General features: G+C 37.6%; 1 protein-coding gene across 1 annotated transcript in view; it reads right to left on the minus strand.

Annotated features, from left to right (window-relative positions):
- The window catches only part of SGCG (sarcoglycan gamma), a 130,447-nt gene that overhangs the window by 40,427 nt on the left and 67,860 nt on the right, over nucleotides 1–22,160 (minus strand). Inside the window, exons 4-5 of the mRNA XM_079778850.1 lie at nucleotides 13,034–13,121; nucleotides 7,564–7,683 (exon numbers count right to left, since the gene is read on the minus strand). Of these exons, the coding sequence (XP_079634976.1) occupies nucleotides 7,564–7,683; nucleotides 13,034–13,121 (208 nt within the window). The remainder of the gene's footprint in view (nucleotides 1–7,563; nucleotides 7,684–13,033; nucleotides 13,122–22,160) is intronic.

Here is a 22,160-nt window from a genome sequence, read left to right on the forward strand (position 1 = left end):
CTGCAAGAGGGAAGGGAGTGTGGGATGGCAAAATGGGTGACGGAAATAAAAAGATACAGGAAGGAGGAAGATGGCTGCCGACAGGAAGGCAGACTGCAAGATAGTGTGTGAGTGAGAGAATGAAAGGAGAGTGTGTGGACGTACGAGGAGTGTATATTTGTGGGTGAGGGACAGCTATACTCCAAGGGACTGTTGGGGACTGCCAGACCGGGCTCCCCTGACCGGGCAGCCTCCACTGCTGCTGAAATCTCTCCCAGTGCGGCCGGCTCTGCCCGGAGACCATGCCATCTTGAAGGGGAGAGTGGCTGTTATCAACACCCAGGGACCAGCTGTGAACCCAGGAACACCGGATCTCAAGCAGCACAAACACCTTCTCACGGAAAGGTCAGATTTCACCTAGGGAAAGGTGAGGTCTGCAATCCAGGCAGGAGAGAGAAAGGCACGAACGTGATCTAGAGATTCGGGGGAAGTCTGCGCCCCACAAAACCCGCGGCCATTGGGGCTAGCGTGATCCACGAATAGGAAAGGGATATCCGCAGGGCTGCTGGCAGAAGGGAACTCTAAAAATCAACCCACACATGGACTGGGCGCAAAAAAGTACCCTGAAATTTTACCAGTGTGCAGGCTGCTTAGTGCCAGGGGAAAGAAGACTGCACAGACTTGTGCACAGCGCCAGAGGGCAGAAGTCGAGAGTTCGCACACTTACTCTGGCTCTTTTTTTCTCTTTAAATCCTTGTTTTTGATAACTAAGCCCAGTACATAGGATGAGCCAATTGGGGACACTCTAGGAGACTGCAGGGGAAAGCTGTTTCTGTGGAACCTGGGGATCAGAGGGGACAGTAATAATAAGAGAACCAGCTCTGGGGCAGTCCATTCTCCCAAACCAGTAGTAAGTCCCACCAAGAAAACAAAATCTCAATACTGGCTAGAGAGGACTTATAGCCCCGGAGGTCAATCCAGAAACACTGCCACCCAGGGGTTGAATCACAAATTGACTCTTGTGTAAACATAAATAAAGGAGTCTAAGAAACAAAGAAATACTGCCTGCTTGAAAATTAGGGCTGTGGCTTACAACACAGAGGAGCAGTGGAACGCAGGGACCTTCAATACTGTCCTGATTACCTACAGGAAACAGGCGTGCCAAACAGAACAATAGAGGAAGTGAATGACTTTCACTACTGCACATTTTAATTTTTTATCTTTTACTTAAGAAACAAATTTTTTTCTTTTTTCCTCACTTGATTTTACCTTTTTAATTATTATATTTTTATTTTTAATCAGTATTACTACTACTATTTTACCTTTTTTTAAAGTGTCATTTTATTTTCTCTTTATTTTATTTTATTTTATTTTGGGATTAGTGTTCTACATTCTATTTTCATTTTTCCTTCAGCATCATTTTACTCTTTCTCAACTTTATCTTTATGCCAATACTCTTTTCCTCACTTTTCCCATTTTGTTGTCCTGTTTCTCTTACCCTATTTCTGCTTTAGATTTTCGCTATTCCTTCTTTTTACCCCCTGTTAAAAATTCATCCTACTTATATATCAAATTTCTGATCTCCTGCTCTACATACCCCATACACACCTCTCTCTTCTCTTTCTTCACTATCCAAATTTTTTTCTCTCTTCCCATTTTTTTGTTTGTTTTTTGTTGTTGTTGTTTTCTTGTTTTGTTTTTATTCTAGGTTTTTTGTTTTATTTTGTTTTGTTTTGCTTTGCTTTCTCTCTCTCCTATTGTTGTTTTCTTGATTGTTGATTAGATTGGTTTTCTTTGTGCTTGTTTGTGAGATTGTTTCTCTTTTTTTGTTTGTTTTTGTTTTTTGATTCTGTCTTTCCTCTCCTCGCTTGATATTAGTTGTTGTTTGTAGCTTGCATTCATCACTGAGTGAATGTTGTTTGCATTTTTGGGGATTAGTGGTTGTTCTATTGGAATTTTCTCCCAATATAAATAGTTTTTACCCCTTCTTTTTTACTCTCTTTCTTCTCTCTCTTATTTTTTCCCTTTTCTCAATATCATTTTTGCACTCCATTTTTTTCTTATCCCCTAATTCTCTTTTCTCTGGTGGTCACCATTGTTTGGGGTTATTAGTAACGTGAATACATTTGTGCTCAGTGCCTTGTATGTTGTGCCTTGTTGTGTTGTATTTTGTGCCTTTAAATCAATGCAGGAGAGACAGAGCTACATAACCAGACACCCGGAGAAGGGAGATAATGGGGAGACAAAGAAACAGCCTGCAAATGAAAGAAAAGTAGGCATCACCAGAAAAGGAAGTAAACGAAATGGAGACAAGCAACCTGTCAGAGAAAGAATTCAGAGAAATGGTCATAAGGTCACTGAAAAGAATGGAAGACAACTTCAACAATATGTGTAAAAACCAAGAGGAAATGAGGAAGAACCAAGAAGAAATGAAAAAGGACATTGCTGCTATAAAGAACTCAATATAAAGCATCAACAGTAGACTAGAAGAAGCAGAGGACCACATCAGTGAGCTAGAAGAAAGGTAGGAAAAAGTACACAAGCAGAGCAGCATCTAGAAAAAAACAACTTAAAAAAGAGGAGGAGAGCTTAAGGGAACTTTGGGACAACACAAAATAAAACAACATCTGCATAATAGGGGTGCCAGAAGGAGAGGAAACTGAGCAAGGAATAGAAAACCTGTTTGAAGAAATATTGACAGAAAACTTCCCTGATATCAGGAAGAAAAAGCTCACACAAATCTAAGAAGCTTACAGAGTCCCAAACAAAATGAACCCCAAAAGACCGATGACAAGGCACATTATAATTAAATTGGCAAACACCAACGACAAAGTAAGAATCTTAAAAGCAGCCAGAGAGAGACAGAAAGTTACCTACAAAGGATCCCCCATCAGACTAGCGACTAATTTCTCAACAGAAACACATCAGGCCAGAAGGGAATGGAATGAAATATACAAACTCATACAAAGGAAGGGTCTGAATCCAAGAATACTGTACCTAGCAAGGCTATCAATCAAAATTGAGGGTGAAATCAGGAGCTTCACAGACAGAAAAGGACTAAGGGAGTTTATTACCACCAAACCAGCAATGCAAGAAATGCTAAAGGGTCTGCTGTAAAAAGAAGAAATAGGAAGCGAAGAAGGAACATAGGCATAAAGAATAAAAATGGCGTTAAACAAGTACCTATCAATAATAACTTTAAATATAAATGGATTAAATGCCCCAATAAAAAGACATAGGGTAGCTGAGTGGATAAGAAAACATGACCTATATATCTGCTGTCTACAGGAAACCCACCTCAGAAAAAAGGACTCACACAGACTGATGGTGAAGGGATGGTAAATGTCTTTCAGTCGAATGGAAACAAACAAAACAAAAAAAGCTGCGGTAGCAATACTTACATCTGACAAATTAGATCTCAAAGTGAAGGACATAACAAGAGATAAGAAAGGCCACTTCATAATACTAAAGGGAGCAATCCAACAAGAAGAAATAACTCTGGTAAACATATACACACCCAATACAGGAGCACCCAAATATATAAAAAAAACTTCTTGAGGCTATCAAGGGAGAGATTGAAAGCAATACAGTCATAGTAGGGGACTTTAATACTCCACTATCACCATTGGACAAATCCTCTAAACAAAAAATCAGCAAAGAAACATCAATCCTAAATGACTCACTAGATCAGATAGAATTAATTGACATCTTCAGAACATTTCACCCCAAAGCCACAGAATATATATTCTTCTCAAGTGCACATGGGTCATTTTCAAAGATAGACTATATATTGGGTTGCAGGCAAAGTCTCTTCAAATTCAAGAAGATAGAAATCATATCAAGCAACTTCTCAGCTCACAATGACATAAAACTATAAATCAACTACAATAAAAACATTAAAAAAAATCAAACACCTGAAGGCTAAATAGCATGCTATTAAACAATGACTGGGTTACCAGACAGATCAAAGACGAAATAAAAAGCATCATGGCAACAAATGACAATGAAAACACAAGAATTCAAAATCTATGAGACACAGTGAAAGCAGTCTTGAGAGGGAAGTTCATAGCTCTACAAGCCTCCTGCAATAAACAAGAAGCAATGGTAATAAATTACCTAATGCTACAACTCAAAGAGTTAGAAAGAGAGCAACAAGAAAAGCCCAGCATAAGCTGAAAGAAGGAAATGATAAAGATCAGAGCGGAGATAAATGAAATAGAGAAAAAAAATACAAAAGATCAACAAAACCAAGAGCTGGTTCTTTGAAAGGATAAACAAGACTGATAAACCTCTAGCCAGGCTCACCAAGAAGCAAAGAGAGAGGACCCAAATAAACAAAATCAGAAATGAAAGAGGTGAAATAACAACTGATCCCACAAAAATACAAATGATTATGAAAAATACTATGAACAACTCTATTCCAACAAAAAGGACAACCTAGAGGAAATGGATATATTCTTAGAAAAATACATGCTCCCAAAACTCAATCAAGAAGAATAAAAAACTTGAATAGGCTGATAACTACTGGAGAAATTGAAGCAGTGATCAAAAATCTTCCAGCAAACAAAAGCCCTGGTCCAGACGGCTTTACAGGGAAGTTCTACCAAGCATTCAAAGAAGAACTAAAACCTATCCTCCTCAGACTATTCCAAAAAATTCAAGAGGAAGGCACACTTACAAGCTCTTTCTATGAAATCAGCATTCCCCTAATCCCAAATCAGATAAAGACACCACAAAGAAAGAGAACTACAGGCCAATATCTCTGATGAACATAGATGCTAAAATCCTCAACAAAATTCTAGCAAATCAAATTCAGCATTACATTAGAAAGATCATACAACATGACCAAGTTAAATAAATCCTTGGGATTTATTCCAAGGATGCAAGGATGGTACAATATCCACAAATCAATAAGTGTGATACATCACATAGACAAACTGAGAGACAAAAATCACATAATCATATCAATTGATGCAGAAAAAGCATTTGACAAAATCCAACACCCTTTCCTGATAAAAACTCTCAGCAAAGTGGGAATAGAGGGATCATACTTCAACATAATAAAAGCCCCCATATGACAAACCTAGAGCCAACATCATACTCAATGGGCAAAAACTAAACCCATTTCCCCTAAGAACAGGAACAAGACAAGGATGCACACTCTCACCACTCCTATTCGACATAGTACTAGAAGTACTAGCCATTGAGATCAGACAAGAAGAAGAAATAAAAGGCATCTAAATTGGAAAAGAAGAAGTAAAACTATCCTTATTTGCAGATGACATGATATTATACATAGAAAACCCCAAAGACGCCATAAAAAACTACTAGACCTAATAAATGAATTTGGCAATGTAGCAGGCTACAAAATTAACACCCAGAAATATGTGGCCTTTTTATACACCAATAATGAACTCACAGAAAGAGAAATGAAAAAAAAATCTCATTTACCATTCCACCAAAAAAATTAAGATACCTAGAAATAAACTTAACCAAGGACGTAAAAGACCTGTATTCAGAAAACTACAGGACATTGAAAAAAGAGATGGAAGAAGACATAAACAAATGGAAGAACATACCATGTTCATGGATTGGTAGAATCAACATCATTAAAATGTCCATACTACATAAAGCAATCTATAGATTCAATGCACTCCCCATTAAAATACCAACGGCATATTTCACAGACCTAGAACAAACTCTCCAAAAATTCATCTGGAATAAAAATACCCCAAATAGCCACAACTGTCCTGAGAAAGAAAAACAAAGTTGGAGGGATCACAATACCAGACATCAAACTATATTACCAAGTGACAGTTCTCAAAACTGCCTGGTACTGGCACAAGAACAGACATATAGACCAATGAAACAGAATAGAGGACCAAAAATTGACCCAAGCCATTACACTCAATTAATATTTGATAAAGGAGGCAAGAGCATACAGTGGAGTCAAAACAGCCTTTTTAATAAATGGTGCTGGGAAATTTGGTCAGATACATGCAAAAAAATGAAACTAGATCACCAACTCATACCATACACACAAAAAAAACTCAAAATGACTAAAGGACTTGAATGTAAGACGGGAAACCATAAAAATCCTACAAGACTCCATAGGAAGCAAAATTGCAGACATATGTCGTAGCAATATCTTTACAGACACAGATCCTAGGGCAAGAGAGACTAAGGAGAAAATAAACAAATGGGACTACATCAAAATAAAAACCTTCTGCACAGCAAAAGAAACCATCAACAAAACAACAAGAAAGCCCACTGCATGGGAGAACAAATTTGCCATTGATATCTCCGATAAGGGTTTAATTTCCAACATTTACAGGGAAATCATACAACTTAACAAAAGGAACATAAATGACCCAATCAAAAAATGGGCAAAGGACCTAAATAGACACTTTTCGAAAGAGGACATTCAGAAAGCCAAGAGACACATGAAAACATGCTCAAAGTCACTAATCATCCAAGAGATGCAAATCAAAACAACAATGAGGTACCACCTCACACCTGTCAGATTGGCTATCATCAACAAATCAACAAATGACAAGTGCTGGAGAGGATGCAGAGAAAAAGGAACCCTCGTGCACTGCTGGTGGGAATGCAGACTGGTGCAACCACTGTGGAAAACAGTATGGTGTTTCCTCAAAAAGTTAAAAATGGAAATCCCATTTGACCCAGTAATACCACTTTTAGGAAAATATCCCAAGAAAACAGAAACACCAACCAGAAAGGATAAAGGCAGCACAATTTACAATAGCTAAGATTTGGAAACAGCCTAAATGCCCATCTGCAGATGAGTGGATTAGAAAACTATGGTACATCTATACAATGGAATACTACGCTGCTATAAAAAGAAGGAATTCTTACCATTTGCAGCAGCATGGATGGAACTGGAGAGCATTATGCTAAGTGAAATAAGCCAGGCAGTGAAAGAAAAATACCACATAATCTCACTCATTTATGGATAATAAAGAACATTATAACCTGATGAACAAAAAGATAGATACAGAGGCAGAGAAGCATCGAACAGACTGTCAAATGACAGCGGGAAGGCTGGGGGGTGTTTTGTGGGGGGCAGTAAGAGATCAACCGAAGGACTTGTATGCATGCATATAAGCATAACCAATGGACACAAGACACTGGGGGAGTGGGGTGAGGGCATGTGCCAGGGGTAGGGGAGGCCGGGAGAAGATCAATGGGGAAAAAAAGGAGACATATGTACTACTATTTGTAATACTATAAACAATATAATAAATTTTTTAAAAAAGTAAAAAAAATAAAAAGATACAAAATTCCAGGTATAAATTAAAGTCATGAGATGTAATATATACCATAGTTCTATAGTCAATAATACTGTATTGTATGTTTGAAAGTTGTTTTTGAGGAAAATTTTTAAAAGTTTTCATCACAAGAAAAAATTTGTAAGTATGTGTGGTGATGGATATTAACTAGACTTACTGTGGTGGTCATTTCACAATATATACAAACCTGGAATCATTATGTTGCACACCTGAAACTAATTTAATGTTACATGTCAATTATATCTCAATTAAAATAAAAAGAGCTACTACATACCAGTTACTCGAAGCCTATCTGTACCAACCACAACTTCGCTTTCATCAACAGTAAACAGTGGTTTGCCTCCTTTGGAATTGATCTGAAACTGTTGACTCTGGACTTCTACCATTTTGGGACCTGAAGGATTAATTGGAACAGTATTATAAAGAGTTCACTACATGTAGGGTCATGATCGCTATTTTTACACATTCCATCTCATCCAGCAATAGCAAATTACTTAATATTTAGAATTTTTTAACTAATAGGTTTTTTACTTTATGAGTTTTTAAGTTCTAAGCCTAATGCTATTATATTATTAAAATTAATTTCTGTCAAACCTGTGCTAATATTTATCAAATATATGTATTCATAAATTATTTAAAAGTTAACTTTTAGTTTTTTTGAAACCTGCCAAAAACAATTTAATTCTGCCATTCATATTATTTAAATCTGCATTCTTTTGAGTATTAACCAAATAAGAATTTTGTATTATGAAATGTGAGATTTATGAAAGACAATCTTACAAATGGCTCACTTTAATGGTGAAAGTTAACCAGAAAATGACTCACACTCAGATTATCTTCTCTGCCCTTATCCTCAGATGTCCTCACCTCTTATTCCATGGAAAAAACAGAAATCACTATGGAAGAACTCCCTCAAATTTTTGTCTTCTTCACTCCTTCTTTCTTTTTATTTCAGTGACAAAGGCATCACTTTCTCCTCCAAGTTTAATTCCTTCATGTGTGCTTTAGACCCATTGCCTTTCAAATCATTACTGTATTCAGCAAACATTTAACCAGTGCTACTATGGGCCAGGCACTGGGGATGCTGGTATCCTCATGGAGTGAATAAGATCCTGTACTCTTATATTGTTTTATTAATTTGTACCCCAAAACCCTTCACTGATCCTTCATTTAAGTGTGTGTGTGTGTGTGTGTGTGTGTGTGTGTGTGTGTGTGTGTGTCACTTATAAAGTGGATTCATTTTTTTCTTCTTTTATCTTCTTTCTCTTAAGGAAGCCTGCCTTAATTTTTTTGATAGTTGCCTGTATAGTTGCCTGTATTTTTGCTCTTTTGAGCTTTCACTCAGACTCACTCACCCAGTGATTCAGTGTCATCATTTACCTCTTCTAGGTCACTGATATAACTTATGTGTAAACACTGATTTGCATAAAATGGTGAATATACAGTTATCTTGAATATACAGTGATCTGAGTTTAAAATTAAGAAGAAAAAAACTTGAAATAATTTATCCAGTAAGAGTTCAAAGAGTTTTGCTCACTGGAGATTCATATAACAATTTTAGGAGGCTTTATTAAGTAAAAGGTGTTAAATTAATGACTTTTTTTGTAATCATTGTTTTATATACATTGATGAAATCTTCAACAAATGAATTTAGCTGTTCAACACAAACTTATTGTAATATTTTTATGCTCAAAGTCCTGTGCTATAAAAATTAAGGATATACCAGGGTATAAGTGAGTGAGATGTAGCTCACAGTTTATAAAAAGTTCACAGTTTATAAAAGGAAAAAGCATATAAATTTAGTTCCAGGACAATTTGATAGATGCCACGACACCAGCATGGACAGTGTTCAATGAGAACCTTGACAAGTAATTCATGGTCCACCCTGGGGGTCAGAAACAGAATGCTGGGGGAGATGATATCTGAATGTACCTTGAGGAAACACTTTATAGTTCCCTGCTGAGGGAGAAGGAGGCACTCCAGTAAAGGGTACTATTTAATAAATGTACAGTGGTGAATAAAGTTTCATTTTCATTTTATTAAAAAATATAAACATTGAATGTTAAATTTAAATATGTTTTCCACTTCAGAAGAAATTGTTCTCCAAAGATAACAAGCCCAAAATCACAGGGATAATAATCTCTTAAAATAATTAAGTTTGTAATTGACCTTTTAACTCCTATTAATAATCTACTAGTTTTTATAACCTAGCTGAACATGGATTAGAACTGAGCAAGTAATCTTTTGTAGAAAAGGTCTTTAAGAAATAGAATTTAAATTCTATCTTGGTGATAAGTAAAACAACTATCTGGTAAAATTACAAAGAAGGAAATAAATAAGACATACAGAAAATAAATAAAGGAAGGTTTTATGATCTGATGAATTTGTGAAATTGGCTTAGGGTTTGTCTAGTGAAAATACAATTAAATTCTTCCTGTCATACAATATGCCTTATTAACAGCCCTCCCCACTCCACTGTGATTGCTTAAATTTAAGATACCATCATTTAAAAACAAATATCAAACCCCACAAACCCATTTGAGTACAATTTGCATACTTCTGAGTGTGGCTCATTTTTTAGCTAACGAGAATGAGTTTCTGTTATTTTAAATAAAAAGAAAATTAACTGTAGTGACCAGAGCTGAATTTATAAGGTAAGATTCCATTATTGTTGCTTATGATTTGATATCTTTTAGTTCAACTGGGTCAAATATACGGTGATGGAAGATTATTTGACTTTGGGTGGTTGGCACATAATGCAACATGAAGATTATGTATATCATAGAAATATACACTTGATACCTATATAAATTTATTAGCAAATATCACCCAAATAAATTTAATAAAAAGAGAAAAAAACATAGCTCAATGATTTGAAATGCTAGCTATTAGTGCTTGCTTTTCAGTGCTTGATTTCTTTTGGAATTTAAGACTGGTTTTGACTGTATTGATTGCCAATTTTTTCAGTGGTTTAATGATAAACAATTATTAATTTAATTAAATGGGATTAATTTGACTAGTTCACATAAGCTACATTTTAATATCTGGATTGGCTAAATTTAACTTCTTTTAGAAAATGTGGGGCTGGAATGACTGTCAGAGTTCATCTACTGAAAATAATCTTGGATTTGGTGAACTGAGTTATATTCTTTAGCTCAGGGTTTTCAACATAAGAGGCTTTCCAACCAAATCTATAATAATACAAGCATAATATGCTAATTAAACCAGATGTCCTTCTGGACATCCTTCCGGATGACCTTCTAGACAAAGCCGCAGCAGTGGAGGCCAAGCCCCTTGCATGAATTTCGTGCATTGGGCCTCTAGTATTTAATGGAAATCACTAATTTTAGTGATTAGGCATGAAACTAAGGTTAAAAGTCAAGATTTGAGGCTAACAGGTTAAACCAAAGTAATTCCAATGGGAAACTCCCCCCCCCCCCCCCCACACACACACCCCAGTAAATTCTTTGTTGTCAAAAATGGTAACTGTATTTGCAACAGCTATAACAGTTACTGGCATGCCATAATTTAAGGAAATCTGGTTAGAGAGAGGGAAGGTTAGTGGAAACACTCCTGGCTGAGAGAAACAAGTCCTGGGGTCATTTCTGGTTTGGCTTTTCTACTAACTAGCTGTTCATTCTTGAGCAAATTAGCTTTTTGAGTGCTTCAGTTTTGTTTTGTTTGTTTTTTTTATCCATGAAATTGGTAACAGACTTATTATCTCTAACTCCCTTGGATGATATATGAAAATCCACATTTAACCAAAAATTAAGTGAGGAAATGAGGATTTGTTTTAAATTGTTTTTAAGAATGTAAAAGGAGTTATTTACTTTTGGAATTTCTAATAACAACACATGTTATTAATTACTTGGCAGCATATAGAAACTAGTACATAAGCATTTGATAAATGTTTGTTGAATAAATCACAAAATGGGGAAAATCCCTCAAACATTTTAAAACTAGTCATTTAAAGAATTTTAAGAAATGATTGGAAAGATAAATTATAATACTATATAATTAATCATGAACATATGACTTGACTTAGACAAGTTTCAAGAACATGTATGCCCAATAAACTCAAGTTCATCTCTAGATACACTGAGAATTTCATTGGACTTAGTGATCAAACAAACTTCTAAGCAAAAGAGAAATAAAATTAATTTTTGGAATAAGTTATAAAGATTAAAACAATATAAAATATGAAGTTCTTGTATTAGTATAATAAAAAGGAAACATCAGGTTTACATATGGCTGTAGTTTCCAATGTAACATTATTCTGTTTTGTGAAAACAGCCATTTAAAAGAAGAAACACGGGGTGGTTTTTTGTGTTTTTTTCCGCTTCTTGTTGTGAGCAGGCTTTACGTCAACTGGGTCCTGAGGGCTTGGGGTCTTGTAGATTGAAGACTTAATTCCAAGGTCATAGCAGAACATGTGAAGTTCATTGCCAGGGCTGTGATGGTATATGAAGGGAGCGTGGAAGGGGCATACAGGACCTTAAACAGAATCCTCAGCATGGATGTGTTCACCGAGGACATCAACAGATGCAGGTACTATGAGAAGCCTTGCCACAGAAGGAAGAGGTAGAACTACGAAACTTGCAGGAGGATCTACACCTTGGAAATCACTTGCAAGATCAACTTTTGATGTGAGAGAATTGGAGGGACCCATGGAAGGGCTGCTGAGGCCTGCGGATAGTAGGCCCAGTGTGAAAGCCCCATCCAGTTGTGTCTCCACGTCTTTCCTTTCTGCAGCCCCATTTTCTCTTACAATTTCTTGCAATAAACTCAATCATATATATAAAAACATTAAATAAATAAGTAAATAAATAAATAGAGACACAAAGTAAACCAGCTTGTGTTGGCAGTATACCTTTCATCTATTTTCCCATAATCAAAAGGGCATCTAATTTCTTAAATTTGCCAAACATATAGAATGCTGATAGTGTAGAGAATGTATACATTTTTCTTTTACAAGCTGGCTTACCCTTTTTGTTATTTCCTTTATACATTTTTGCCTGAATCATGTTTCTCACCATGCAAGTTTTTATGTGACTTCACTCCCAAGTGACCTTATTCTCTGGTCTTTTCTGGTTGGATAGATTTGCATAGCCTGCCCAAGGGCATTCGGTTGAAGATAAGTATTGAATTTATAATTAATGGAATTAAAGACTAAGTTGGTTGGTGTTGAGAACTACAACTAATCAGATGAGAAACCAGAGAGGTCCTGGAGGTCATATAAAGTTTGAACAGATGCAGCTGTAATACCCAAGGGAAAGAGATAGGCAGATATACACTGGAAAGGAGGGGTACATGGCAGAGAGGGGCAGAGGGACATGTAGGGAGGAGGCAGGGAGAGAGGGAGAGAATGAGGGAGAGAGAAAAAACAAATACTTTTGGGTCTCAGCCCCTGGTCTCTGTTTTTTGAGGCCAACTACTTTGGTTATTTTTCTTTTGTCTCTATGAGATTCTTTTGTAACCTGTAATAATCATTATGTTCCTTGTGGTACTTTGAATGCTCCTCTATTTCTTGGAATCAAAATAACTTTAATTAAAATACTTCAGACTGTTGTCCCTTGATGCTACTTGTCCTCTGTGGTCAGCACAACATGATATTTTTCTAAATTCATACATTGATTGTTCATAAATAACTTTGAATTCTTTAGAAGAAAAAAACAAACTCATTAGTTCAGCGCACTGTTCGTGGACCACATATATGCAAAGCACTGTGATGAAGCCTGACTCACCCACTTTTAATCTTCCGGTGACCTCCCCTTCAGAGTTCTGTGCATTTACAGTCACATTCTGAGTAGACTGTAGAAGCAGAGATGAGTCCTAGAAAGGGATTTAAGAAATTAGCCAAATGTATATTACTTATAATGATTATAACTTTATATTTGTATATAAATTTAAGATTTATATAAAATAATTTCTCCATTATCACAGATTTATGTTTAGGACATGATATATTTTAAGAAGATAAATCAGAGAATGGTTAGCTCTTCTATAAGAAATATCATGTTACTTTTATTTTATTTATTTATTTTAAAAAATATTTTTATTGATTTCAGCAAGGAAGGGATAGGGCAAGAAAGACAGAAATGTCAATGATAAGAGAGAATCATTGATTGGCTGCCTTCTGCATGCCTCCTACTGGGGATCAAGCCTGCAACCCGAGCATGTGCCCTTGACTGGAATCAAACCTGGGACCTTCAGTCCACAAGCCAATGCTCTATCTACTGAGCCAAACCGGCTAGGGCAGTACCATGCTTTTAAAATGCAAAGGCTTCTCACAGTTGCAAAAGAGCTTTTAAACTTTGTTGGATGACTATTTTTTTGAGCTCTTTGTTGGAAGATAAACCATTAGTGCTCTATGGTTCACTCAGAGGGAACCAAATGTATTCCAAAGTTGTGGGGGGAAATGTGATTTTTCAGAAGTAAAGAATTATAGAAGTGCTTTGTAACTCTATGTATAAGGGAAGAAATTCTCCAACTTGCTTTGTGAAAGCAGATGGATTTACCAGCCTTTCATGTTTTATCCAATGATGTAACCTTAATACTTGTGTTTCATTGTTATAAATAATTAGCATGATAATAAGAGTTAAACATTTACCCACAATTTTAGCATCCATCTTCTCATTTTATCCTCCACATTTGAAGTAGGTACCATTATTTCTAATATATAGATGAGAAAATTGAGTTCAAAGAAATAAATTACAGCTCACTGAAAGTCACAGCTAGCAAGTGACAATTCCACCACACAACCAAATCTTTAGATGCTGACTTCCATGCTGTTTTCTACCATTCCCCTAGAATGGGAGGAGCTGTGAGGTCTAGTCCTGTGCCTAGACAAAATAAGCTATCTGGGAACCACTAGGGCTGTCTGATCCAATGGGCACTCTCAAACCCTTTTATTTTTCTGCCTTCCACTGCAGATGTTGGAAAAGCTAATTGCTTTCTCAGCCTGTCTTGCAGCTAGGGCCACCCAAGTGACACAGTTTTGGGCTGGGGTTTTAGGCAGGTTTTTGCTTTTCCGATGAAAAGGATGCATGCATTGGCACATTTCCTTGGCCACATGCCTTGAATATTGCCTAGCAGGTATCTAGTGACCATGAGGAAGACAGAAAGATGGCATCAACGTTGGTGAGTGTGAACTGGTAGCTGAGCTAACCCTTCTAGCTTCTAGCTATGTGAGAATACAAGTTCTAATTAGTTTATATCACTACTAGCTATGTTTTCTGTTAGACTAGAAAGCAGAAATTGCTCTGTAACAATATTAACAACAAAATGATAAAAATAGTTCCTCTATTACTTAACAAACGCTCTTACGTTGAATTGCACTTGCACTTTAATCTACATTTTATAAGCCCATTCAAATAATCAAAAAGAACATTTGAAAAAATCCTCAGTGTTTATTGTGAAATGTGGGGCATTTCCATTTTCTAGATGAGGAAGCTGAGATCTAAAGATTGTGAATGAGTTTTTCAGTTTTCCTAATTAGCTAGTGATATCCTGTAGATAAATTGCATGCCATTTGTAGAATGATAGAAAGGTAGAAAGTAAACATTGAATTTTGCCATTCATCTGAATTGAATTCTGATTGTATTTATTAGGCAAAAACAATGTATCATTCACACTATATTTAGACTTAGGAGGTAGATAAAAGAGCCATAGGACATAATACCTTTTCTCCAGAGTGTGTGATTTAGATAAGGAGCTATGAGAGAGATGCATAAAAAGACCATTAAAAATTTAAGAATGTGTTGGTAAGGCCCAAATATAGATCACAATAGACCTAAGAGTTCTCAATAACTTTGCTTTTATCCCCTTTGGTCACTTCATATATAGATATAATTAAACTAGTACTTCAAATTTGAACCTAATATGAGAATGGCAGAGGCTTAGTTGGTCATTGAGATAGCATGTGTACGTTAGAAAATCTGCCAAATAGTCTGTGGAAAAAAATATATTTGTTGTCATAAAATTATTCATAATATCACCTTACCATTCTTTGAATGTCTAGAACAGTGGTTCTCAACCTTTCTAATGCTATGACCCTTTAATATAGTTCCTCATGTTGTGGTGACCCCCAACCATAAAATTATTTTTGTTGCTACTTCATAAGTGTAATTTTGCTACTGTTAATGAATCATAATGTAAATATCTGTGTTTTCCGATGGTCTTAGGCTCGTGCTCGGCAAACTGTGGCTCGCAAGCCACATGCGGCTCTTTGGCCCCTTGAGTGTGGCTCTTCCACAAAATACCATGGCCTGGGTGAGTCTATTTTGAAGAAGTGGCGTTAGAAGAAGTTTAAGTTTAAACAATTTGGCTCTCAAAAGAAATTTCAATCGTTGTACTGTTGATATTTGGCTCTGTTGACTAATGAGTTTGCTGACCACTGTCTTAGACTCTACAGCAGCGGTTCTCAACCTGTGGGTCGACCCACAGGTTGAGAACCGCTGCTATAGAGCCTAAGACCATCGGAAAACACAGATATTTACATTACGATTCATAACAGTAGCAAAATTACAGTTATGAAGTAGCAACGAAAATAATTTTATGGTTGGGGGTCACCACAACATGAGGAACTGTATTAAAGGGTCACGGCATTAGGAAGGTTGAGAACCACTGGTCTAGAGGGTCATTGGTGGTGTCCCCTCTACAAATTATGACATTAGCCATTTGTGTCCTCTCTTTTTAATGATTAATCTAGTTAGAGGTTGATCTTTTGGTTTTTTGTTTCATTGGTTTCTCTATTGCTTTTGTTTTCTTTTTTTTTAAAGTTCTGCTTTTTATTCTTTTATTTATTTTCTTATGTTTGGTTTAATTTGCTCTTTTTTTTTTCTAGCTTCTCAAGGCATATGCAGAAGTCATTAATGATCTTTTTTTTTTAATGTAGGCACTTTGTACTATAAGTTTTCCTCTAAGCACAGCTTTAACTACATACTCCCAAATTTAATATATTATTTTTTTAATTTTTAATTAGTTAAAAATACTCTTTAATTTATAATTGATTTCTTCTCTGACCCATGTGTTATGTATAAATGTTTTATTTAATTTCCAAATATTTGGGAAATATTCAGATATTTTTGTGTTACTATTGTTTTATTAAATTAATTATGGTCAGGTAACATATGTTGTATGATTTGAATACTTACATATTTATTTAGATTTGTTTTATAATAAAAAAATAACCTTAATAAATATTCCTTGTGCATTTTAAAATAACTTGTATTCAGCTACTGGTGGGAGTGCTATGTAAATGTTAGTTATATCAAATAGGTAGATAGTTTGTTCAAATCTTCTATATCCTTATTGATTTTTTGTGGGGTTGTTATATCAGTTATCGAGTGAGGCATGTTGAAATCTATGACTATAAATTTCAATAGTTCTTTTTTTTTCTTGCAGTTCTATCAGCTTTTGCTTCAGGTATTTTGAAGCTCAAATATTAGTTATATAAATATTAAGCTACATAAATATTGATGAATTTATTCCTATGTCATTTGAAATGACCCTCAGTAACTCTGAGATCTTTATCTCTTGCTCTGAAATCTACCTTGTCTATTATTAACACAGTTGATCCTTAAACAACATGGGTATGAACTGTGAGGGTCAATTATATGTGAATTTTTTTCAATAAATACTGTAAACATGTCTTTTATTCCTTATAATTTTTTCTAGCTTACTTTATTGTAAGAATACAGCATATAAAACATCTTATATATATTAATTGACAGTTTATGTCTTCAGTAAGGCTTTTGGTCAATAGTAGGTAGAGATGTTGTGGATCTCATCCTAAAGCCAGACTGGAAATACAACTAAATCAGAGAACATCCACCCAGAATTAACAAATTAGAAACAGCTGGGGAGACAATTTACAACAATAAAGGGCAGAGGATGCCTGGAGACTGGTAGAAATGGGGACATGGGTTTGAGATGGGCAACTGGCCAGCAGGCCAAGAAGGTAAAGAGGAAGCTGCGTTGCACCAAAGCCATGTCCATCGGTGACAGGCATAACATCCAACTGTGAAAAGGGAAAGGTCACAGGGCTGCTCGCTGCCTGGGAATCTGGACCCAAGACCACAGCTGCGAAAGGCTGCACCATGAAAGGTGAAAGGTGCCCCAAGCAGCACAGTGCTGGGGGGAGAGACAGCTGCAGTTTCCAAATTGTTTTGGTTTGGTTTTGTCTTTGCTTTTATCCTCTAAACCCAGAACACATGACTTTCAATTGCAAAATTCACCCGAGGCTTTGGCGCAGGGAGGGAGGCACAGACAAGGTTCCTGAGGAGAGACTGGGGAGGGAAGCAAGGCAGGGAGATGTGGCCAGGAGTCCTGCAATGGGACATTCTTAAGCTTCCAAACCTAAGCGGCCATTCCTCCCCAGAAGAGCTAGCTCCTCCAAGTAGCCTCAAGGCAGGTAATTCAGCTTGCCACACCCTGCCTGCATTTTGAGCTTTACAGAGGAAACAAAGGCAGAGGCCAAGTTTATGGGTCTGAATAGTCCTAAGGAGCCCTCAGTGACTGGATTGGAAGAGGGGCCAGTCAGCCCTGCTATTCTGGGAACCAGACTGATAAAAACTCCAGGTTGCCAGCCAATCCCATTGGTCTCCATATAAGATCTCTGACCAGCCAAGGGCAGAGTAATACATTGGGCCACTCACGGAGGAGTAGCTCTGGGTGAGGAAAAAACACCCATCTTATTCTCTGAAAGCGAAACAGCACCAACCCCACCTAAAGCCCTGTCAGATAGAGAAGCTTGAGTTATTCAGACTGACAGCTGGCAGACAGGCTAAAAGGGCAGATTGGCCCTGCCTGCTTGCAGCGAAGGACTATGGAAACAGAGACACGCAGAGGGCCTGTGGAAACAGACACAAGCAGAGGACCTGTGGATCGTTCGGAGCTTCAAGCATGGCGCTAAAAGCCAAAAGACAGGGCCTGACAGCGGCCAGCACTTAAGTACCTAACAGGAAGCCCAGAATTAGCAGACAGACAGAAAAATGGGGTCCTAAACCAGCTCCCAGGGGGCATTAAAACTCCGCTAAAGTGAATGACACTTTACTTTTTTATTTTTTAAATTGTATTTGTTAAATTTTTTATTTTATCTTATTTTATTATTTTTTATTTATTTTTGTACCTTTCTCTTCTTCACTTCTCCTTTTTCCTCCTGTTTTTCTTCTCCTTTTCCCATCTTAGTTTCCTTATTTCCTTCCTTTTCCCACCTTTTCAAAAATGGATCTTCTTTATCTGCTTTACTGATGTGTTATTATTCTAGTCTCTGTTGGTTTATTCATATATCTAATTTCCTCTTCCCTGCTCCTACTCCATTTCCCCTTCTCTTTTCTTTTTCTTCACTACTCATTTTCTTTTCTCTCTTCTCTTGCTCTTTTCTTCTCCTAATTTTTAAACTTGTTTCACTTTCTAAATGTAGGTCTATCTGCTCTCTCCTTCATTCTCCTTTTCCAAAAAAAAAATACATTTTTAATTTTTCATTTTTTCTTCTAGTCTTCTCATTTCTTTTCTCCATCCTCTATTCTAAACCATGGTCTTTCCCATATTCATCCAATTCCTTAATTGTATTTTCTCTATTTAAGCTTTGAATCCACAGATTCGTGCCTCCACTTGTTTTTCTGAGTGTTGTTTTTTTTTGTGCTTATTGGTTTATTTGTTTGTTTTGTTGTGTTTTCTCCCCACATTATTTCTTTTTTTCCCCACTATCATTCTTGCTCTCATTCCTCTTTCCTAATTCTCTTTTCTCTGGTGGTCACTTTTATTGGGGTTACTAGAGGCCCGGTGCACGAAAATCGTGCACGGGGATGTGTGTCCCTCAGCCCAGCCTGCACCCTCTCCAATCTGGGACCCCTCAAGGGATGTCCAACTGCACGTTTAGGCCCAATTCTACTTGGATCGGACCTAAATGGGCAGTCGGACATCCCTCTCACAATCCAGGACTGCTGGCTCCCAACTGCTTGCCTGCTTGCCTTCCTGATTGGCCCTAACTGCTTCTACCTGCCAGCCTGATCACCCCCTAACCACTCCTCTGACAGCCTGATTGATGCCTAACTGCTCCCCTGCCAGCCTGTTTGCCCTTAACTGCCCTCCCCTGCAGGCCTGGTCCCCTCCAACTGCTCTCCCCTGCAGGCCTGGGTCCCCCCCAACTGCTCTTCCCTGCAGGCCCAGTGGCCCCAACTGCCCTCCTCTGCCAGCCTTGTCACCACTAACTGCCCTTCCCTGCAGGCTTGATCGCCCCCAACTGCCCTCGCAGGCCTGGTCCCTCCCAACTGCCCTCCCCTGCTGGCCATCTTGTCACAGCCATTTTGTGTCCACATGGGGCAGCCATCTTTGACCACATGGGGGCAGCCATCTTGTGTGTTGGAGTGATGGTCAATTTGCATATTACTTTTTTATTAGATAGGATAGAGGCCTGGTGCATGGGTGGGGGCTGGCTGGTTTGCCCTGAAGGGTGTCCCAGATCAGGGTGGGGATTCCCTTCAGGCGTGGGGTGGCCTGGGCAAGGGGCCTGTGGTGGTTTGCAGGCCGGCCAAGCCCCCTGGTGACCCAAGCAGAGGCCCTGGTATCTGGGGTTTATTTATCTTCTATAATTGAAACTTTGTAGCCTTGAGCAGAGCCAAGCCTTTTGCTCACTCCATGGCCACAGCCATTTTTGTTGGGATTTATTTATCTTCTATAATTGAAACTTTGTAGCAGAGGCCAAGGCAGGCCAGGGCTGTGGAAGCTTAGCTTCCTCCATCGCCGGGGGCAACTCAAGCCTCCTGCTCTCTCCAGCTCCGTGGCTGCCGCCATTTTTGTTGGGATTTATTTATCTTTTATAATTGAAACTTGGTAGCAGAGGCCAAGGCAGGCCAGGGCAGCAGGGAAGCTTGGCTTCCTCCATTGCCAGGGAAACCCAAGTTTCCTGCTTGCTGCAGCTCCATGGCCGCAGCCATCTTGGTTGGTTTAATTTGCATAGTCGCTCCTGATTGGCTGGTGGGCGTGGCTTGTGGGTGTAGCAGAGGTACGGTCAATTTGCATATTACTCTTTTATTAGATAAGATAGGTGTCTTATCTACATTAGTGTTCTATTCCTTCTGTGTAATGTCTTGTCATGCATTTTGTGCTGTTCATTCAGCACCTCCACAATGGTTGGCACAATGTGGTAGGGAGTGAGCCACATAATCAGACACCCTGAGAGGAGACTCCATCCATGAACATAACAATAATATTCAAGATCCAACTACATCAGGAGAACCCAAATATCTCAAGTAGGGGGCCTCCCAAGAACACCCAGACCAGGATACATGAGAGACTGCACCAATGGGTCTCACAAAACATCTACTACATAAGACCAATTCAAAAAATCTGGGTGGCATAGCCGTTTGATCTAATATATAGAAAAATTACAAAGGAACAGCAAAAATTAGGAGACAAAGAAACAACCCCCAAATGAAAGAAAAGGAGGAATCACCAGAAAAGGAACTAAATGAAATGAAGGCAAGCAATTTGTCAGACAAAGAATTCAGAGTAATGGTTATAAGGATGGTTAAATGTCTGGATGGGAAATTCATGATATGTAAGAATAAAGTGGAAATGAAGAATGACATAGGTGCATTAAAGAACACAATGAAAGGTTTCAACAACAGACTAGAAGATGCTGAGGACTAAATCAGCAAGCTAGAAGACAAAGTAGAAAAAAATACCCAAGCAGAGCAGCAACTGGAAAAAATTTAAAAAGCAGGAGGAGAGTCTAAGGGAGCTCTAGGACAACACGAAATAAAACAACATCTGCATCATAGGGGTGCCAGAAGGAGAGAAAGCTGAGCAAGGAATAGAAAACCTGTTTGAAGAAATAATGACAGGAAGCTTCCCTGACTTTGGGAAGAAAAAGTCACACAAATCCAAGAAGCACAGAGAGTCTCAAACAAGAAGAACACAAAAAGACTGACACCAAGACACATTGTAATTAAATTGGCAAACATCAACGACAAAGTAAGATTCTTAAAAGCTGCCAGAGAGAAACAGAAAGTTATCTACAAGGGATCTCCCATTAGACTATCAACTGATTTCTCAACAGAAACACATCAGGCCAGAATGGAATGGAATGAAGTATACAAAGTGATGCAAAGGAAGGGACTGAATTCAATAATACTCTATTAAGCAGGGCTAACATTCAAAATTAAAGGTTGAAATCAGGAGCTTCGCCAACAAAAAAAATAAAATAAATAAATAAATAAAGGCTAAGAAAGTTTATTACCACCAAGCCAGCAATGAAAGAAATGCTAAAGGGACTGCTATAAAAAGAAGAAATAGAAAGGGAAGAAGGAACACAGGCATAAAGAATAAAAATGGCAACAAATAAGCACCTACATATGATAACCTTAATGTAAATGGATTAAATGCTCTAATCAAAAAACATAGGGTACCTGAATGGATAAGAAAACATGACCCATATGTATGCTGTCTACAAGAGACCCAACTCAGAACAAAGGAATCACACAGACTGAAAGTGAAGAGAAGGAAAAACTTGTTTCAGGCAAATGGACATGAAAACAAAAAGCTGGGGTAGCAATACTTATATTTGACAAAATAGACCTCAAAGTGAAGGCCATAACAAGAGATAAAGAAGACCACTTCATAATACTACAGGGATCAATAAAACAGGAGGCTATAACTCTGGTAAACATATATACACCCAATACAGGAGCATCTAAATGTATAAAAAACTTCTGGAGAATATCAAGGGAGAGATCGACAGCAATACAATCATAGTAGGGGACTTTAATACTCCACTGACATCACTGGCTAAATTATCTAGACAAAAAATCAATAAGGAAACAGCAATCCTAAATGACACTCTAGAACAGATGGAACTAATTGATG

This window comes from Cnephaeus nilssonii (genome assembly GCF_951640355.1).
Source record: "Cnephaeus nilssonii genome assembly, chromosome: 8".
Taxonomy (NCBI): Eukaryota; Metazoa; Chordata; class Mammalia; order Chiroptera; family Vespertilionidae; genus Cnephaeus; species Cnephaeus nilssonii.